The 5,896-nt window shown below is 37.3% G+C and overlaps 1 protein-coding gene across 1 annotated transcript; it reads right to left on the reverse strand.

Moving 5' to 3' along the window:
- Positions 1-1,910: 1,910 nt before the first annotated feature.
- LOC116130162 (glyceraldehyde-3-phosphate dehydrogenase GAPC2, cytosolic-like) lies at positions 1,911-5,326 on the reverse strand. Its single transcript, XM_031415914.1, has 12 exons — positions 5,189-5,326; positions 5,038-5,061; positions 4,829-4,929; positions 4,622-4,737; positions 4,397-4,496; positions 3,823-3,969; positions 3,657-3,717; positions 3,467-3,564; positions 3,082-3,224; positions 2,834-2,917; positions 2,421-2,510; positions 1,911-2,277 (listed from the first exon to the last, which is right to left on the reverse strand). The coding sequence occupies exons 1-12, from the start codon at positions 5,190-5,192 to the stop codon at positions 2,232-2,234; spliced, it is 1,014 nt and encodes a 337-aa protein (XP_031271774.1). The 5' UTR covers positions 5,193-5,326; the 3' UTR covers positions 1,911-2,231.
- Positions 5,327-5,896: the final 570 nt, after the last annotated feature.

Here is a 5,896-nt window from a genome sequence, read left to right on the forward strand (position 1 = left end):
ATTGACTATTACTCTGTTAGGTCTTGGTCATCAAGCTGTACATTGACTGTCAGGTCTTAGTCACACTCACATACACACTTCATTATTGGTCATCATGTACTCATTCATTTCTTAAAATGGTACCCTCTAAATGTGTATTTCTGAAATAAGTGTCCTCTTGATAACACCCTTTCATTTTTGAGTACTTGTTTGAAAATAGCAGGGTTGTTTATTACTTTTAAGAGAAAGGTACGAATGAAAACCCTAGTTACACATCACAATTAATTAATCTTCATAATATATCTCAATGCGGGGTTTTTTTAATGCAGCCACAGAGCAACATATAGGGCGTGCTACTCTTAGATCTAAAAGAGCAACTACACATAAAATAAATAAGAAATAAATTATTTTCCGATATATACAAACTAATTGATAAATAGGGGAGGTTACTATTGGGGACATCCAAAAACTAGACCTGACAAAACGCGCGGGCGGGCCGGGTCAATACGAGTATGGGTCTCACGGGTACGGGCCCAATACGGGTCGACTTATTGGACCCGTACCCTACCCTATGTGGGTACAGGTGAACCCGTGGGTACCCATTTTTTCTCTCTCTAATTTTTATTTTTTGCATTTTACCTCTAATAGTTTTCAATTATGACAGTTACACCCCAAAATTCCTGCAGTTTTAATTTTTTACAAAATTCACAGTGAGTTCTTTTAGTTGTCTTGAAAAGATCACCCGTATCCAAATTTCATCAAGTAGCCAATTTAAATATTTTGAAATTAAATTGAAAACTCAAAAGCACTCCACAACAGCTCCGCACTAAAAGATGGGTATGTTCATTCATATGATAGGAGATAATTTATACCCTTAATTATTCGTTGTTTTGAGTCTAAATCTAGCAATCTCCATTCTCCAAAAACCCCCTTAATTAGCAGTCAAACCATGATTAATTAACTTAATCTTTTCTCTTCTTTGGACACACAACAATCTAGTGAATTAACTTGCGTATTATCTCATAGGCAAAGAGTCACAATCAGTCGATCACAAAACAAAGAGTCACATTCACAAAGGCAATTAAAGTCAAGCTTTTCACATCACAGAGCCCAAAGGCAAGTAAAGTTCAAAACTTTATTTCCATTTCAGACTCTTCTGTCAAACCCAAAAGAGGGAAACACAAACACACACAAAGCACTTGCACTCACTCTTGCTAGTGGTGGTGGTGGTATTCACCGAAGACAGAGACACTCTGGCAACAGTCCATGGAAGTTGTTTTAGTGACAAAACCAAGAGAAAAACTAAAAAAGAAAAAGACTTTGGGTTGAGGAAGACAGGGGCCAATGGGTGAGTCATGAGTGTGAGAGTGAGAGACGAGAGTGAGTGAGTTACATACCTTGGATAAGCGGGATTGATTTTGCGTGGTGGAGAGTCTAGAGACTATCAACGACCGACGCGTTTGTTGGATTGATTTTGGGAGAGGAGTTGCGTTAGAGAAGAATGAAGATCAGAAAAAGACGATTAGGAGAGTGAATGAGTTAGGGATTTGGAAATGAAGAACAAAAGAAGACTAGCCTGGGGTGGGAAATGCGATAACAAAGTTACAAAAGGAGATTTTCTTTTTTAAAAAGGGGTACCCACGGATTAACCCGTATAACCCATTTGAAATACGAGTAGAGCCAGGTACGGATGTGAAAAAACGAAACCAATTTCATGGACCCATACCTTATATAATTTTCTCAAGACCAATTTCATGGACCCATACCTTATATAATTTTCTCAGATCTAGGGTCAACCCACGAGTCTGGACCGTTTTGCCAGGTCTACCAAATACTTAATAGTTTCTTTAGCTGATGCTGAACCAAATTCATTATTGCCATTAATAGCGATTGCGAGAGGTTTTTCCGGCATAATAAAAAATTCGTCTGGCTAGACTAAGGAATAAAATCTGCCCGCTTATTATTAACAAAGGGAAGGAAGATATAGAAAACAGTCGGACAACTGGGATTCAATACTAACTGAACAAAAATATATAACCCAATTCCTTTAAGTTTCCAATTCAAGCCTTCTTGTGAACAGGTGTTCTAGGAAAAACTATTTGACTGAACTAAACAACGATAACCCTGCCCAAAGATGCAGGGAAAAACTCTTGATATTGTCTTCAAAACAATTTTATTTCAACTCAGCTGCCTCTACATAAGACGCAAACACCACACTCCGATCAAGCAGGCATATTAGATACCCATGCCACTTAGTGGCTCTTTGACATGTGAACAATCAGATCAACGACACGTGTGCTGCAACATCACAAAATACACATTGTCAACGCCAATTTAAATAACCTCATCTACGTATTATTTACCCAAATACCGCTACAAAGTACTTATTTATTTATTTAAAAAAAAAAAAAAAAAAAGACATGGTTAAATCAGAATTTTACCTGTAGCCCCATTCGTTGTCGTACCACGAGACAAGCTTCACAAAGTTCTTGCTCAGAGCAATACCAGCCTTGGCATCAAAGATACTTGACCTAAATAATCAAATAGATGATAAATTAACTGATTTGCTAATATTCTCAAGGCTCAATCATACACAGGCACAGTGAGAAGATAATATAAATCTTTAAAAGGCCACAGATAAGGTTGCCTTAGATTCTATATCTTGCCGACAAACCATCCAAACAAAACTAAAATAAAGAAAAATGTGGAGCCCATTCCCGAGTGGAGGAGAGACAAAGTCCCATCCGAAAACCCAATACATACTGATCATGTATGAAACAAACCAAAAAGAAGAAGACAAGCGCTACATGCTCCAAGATAAAATCACTAAAAAAATGCACATGCCCCTTCTTACCTGTTGTCACCAATAAAGTCGGTGGAAACCACATCATCTTCAGTGTATCCCAAGATACCCTTCAGTTTTCCCTCAGAAGCCTCCCTGAAGAACATCACAATAAGCATAAGAAAAAAAATCACTAACAGTATGACAATACTGAGCACCTAAAATCAATTAAAAGCTCCACTAGCAGAAGTCGAAAACTTAAAATTTCTGGCAAGGCTTTCACTACAGCAAATATATATACACACTAAAATTGCTCTTACTTGATAGCTGCTTTAATCTCATCATAAGAAGCTCCCTTCTCCAGTCTCACTGTGAGGTCAACCACTGAGACATCAACAGTGGGTACACGGAAAGCCATTCCAGTCAATTTTCCATTCAGAGAAGGCAACACCTTTCCCACGGCCTAAAATACATATATGAGTCAAGTAACAATAACATCAGGTATCAAACGGTGCAGGTCTAAAAATAAATGGACAATACAAAATAATACAATTACATTTATATTAAAAGAAAGAGGATATAAACTCATCTACAGTGATGCTAAGATGATTTGATTACTGATCCTACTTGGTTTACATCATATTCTAGGAATCTGACTTGACATACATTGATATGATACTCAATATGAAGTAGCATGAGCATTACCTTTGCAGCCCCAGTACTGCTAGGAATAATGTTGAATGAAGCAGCCCTGCCACCTCTCCAGTCCTTCATTGATGGCCCATCAACAGTTTTTTGTGTGGCTAAAACAAAATAAAAAAACGCATAATGAATATACATATGAAGAGCAACATAGTGATAATGGAGGTAAAAGCAATTTTGTTTAATTATATACCTGTGATGGAGTGGACAGTGGTCATCAAACCCTCGACAATGCCAAACTTGTCATGAATAACCTGCAAGTTGATGCAAGAATAAGTTAAATCCCACATAAACTCATTGCCTCAGAGTAACTCTTAACACAAACCCAACAATACTAAAGAAGCGGATAAAACAAGAACCTTTGCTAGGGGAGCAAGGCAGTTGGTGGTGCAGCTAGCATTGGACACAATGTCAAGCTCTGGCTTGTATTCGTGCTCATTAACACCCACAACAAACATAGGAGCATCCTTGCTAGGGGCTGAGATGATGACTTTCTTAGCACCACCCTGATGAAACCAACCACTTTTACTTAGATGGCAGACATAAATTGATATTTTAAGACAATAAATCACTAAAAGTTGGATAAAAACATGCCAAAATTTTGATATACCATTCAAGTATGTGTTCATTTAGGTCCACATCCAAAACAGTGGCAAAAGATTGATGCGAAAATGTAAATAATTAAGCAGAAACTGATTATTTATTACTTAAGAACCTAGCTCATTGAAAAATTTAAATTATATCATTTTTTCTTAGACAGATATTAACAATTTAGAAATAGCCAAACAATGTTTGCATCAAACAGAACTCATACAGAAGTAGCAAGCTTAAAAGATAACATCCCAATAAAATTAGTGAAAGTAACAAACATCAGCCACGTGGTACAAAGAATATAACACTAAAGAAAAGTTGAGATGCATGTGAAAGAAGAACCTTCAAATGGGCAGCAGCCTTATCCTTGTCAGTAAAGACTCCAGTTGACTCCACAATGTACTCGGCTCCAGTCTGACTCCATGGAATCTCTTCTGGGTTCCTAAACGTTCATACAATACACAAACGTTCATCATCTTAACCGAAAGTTCTATCACACGCCTATTTCCATGAACTATTACTCGAAACCAAAGTTGAATTACTGAAGAGTAAGAAGAAAACGCATACCTAACACCGAAGACAGCGACGGGCTTCTCACCAAAGAGAAGAGTCTTATCATCCTTAACCTTGAGTTCATGGTGCTTCCATTGACCGTGAACACTGTCATACTTGAACATGTACGTCTACACAAAACAAAGGCAAAAACACTTACAAATACTCCATCAAAACAAATAAATCTAACATACAGTTAAATTGTTTTATTAAAAGAAATACCATGTAATCAGTGGTGATGAATGGATCGTTAACAGCAACAAGCTCAACATCATCCCTCTGCAAGACAACTCTCGCCACCAACCTTCCGATCCTTCCAAAACCTGTAATTTAAAATCAAACACAAAAACAAAAAAAAAAAATCAGATCTCAACCGACAGGATCAACACATATATACACTTTATAAGATCAGACAAACTAAGATCTATTACCGTTGATTCCGATCTTGACCTTTCCTGTACACCAAAACAGAAATTCAAATTAATTAAAGTAAATCAATAAATCACGAAATCAAAATAAAACTTGAAAAAAAGAAAAAAAAAAGACGATCAAATCGCATAAAACTAGTGAAAAAAAAAATACCCATGATTCTAGAGAGTTGAAGAAAGATGTATTAGTGAGAGTAAGTGAGAGTAACTGATAAAGTGGAAATAGCTCAGTGATGGTTGGAGATGGGAAATAGGGTTTTTAACACAAAGGAAGAGAATGGGAGACCGGGACGACCGGTTGCTGGGCGAGTACGTTCGTTTTGATAAGAGTCAGGTGTAAGAATATGCAATGGTGCGCTTGTTATCCACTGTCTGATGTGATGATTACCTACTATGTAATTTGTAGCCGTTGGATTTTGGGCCGTGAGGCGTCATGATAACAAGGTGCGTGCATTCATTTTCAAATAGCGAAAGGTCAAGTGGTATTCTCTAGAGATCTGCTTTTTTAAATATCCTAACATAGAAAACGTTAAAGGCTATTAGGTGGCCACGTCACAGTTTTGTTTGACACGCGGCACTTACATCAGAATTCCAGAAATATCATCTAACCCGTCACTGTTCCGCCGCTGTTCCAGATGAAGCCCATAATAAATCCAGGTCAACTTAATCAAAATCTATCTAAATTAATATTTTGGTTAGAAAAAGTGAAGGTAAAATTGAGATTGGGCGAGAAACGGATGAAATGTTGGTAGGAGATCGGGCTGTCACGTAAAAATTTGCGGATACACACCTCCTAACAATCACTTTTATCATCATTGAATTTTTTTGTGAAAGGCCACTGGTCAGTGGAATGGCCCAATGA

This window comes from Pistacia vera, unplaced genomic scaffold (assembly GCF_008641045.1).
Source record: "Pistacia vera cultivar Batoury unplaced genomic scaffold, PisVer_v2 Contig218, whole genome shotgun sequence".
NCBI lineage: Eukaryota > Viridiplantae > Streptophyta > Magnoliopsida > Sapindales > Anacardiaceae > Pistacia > Pistacia vera.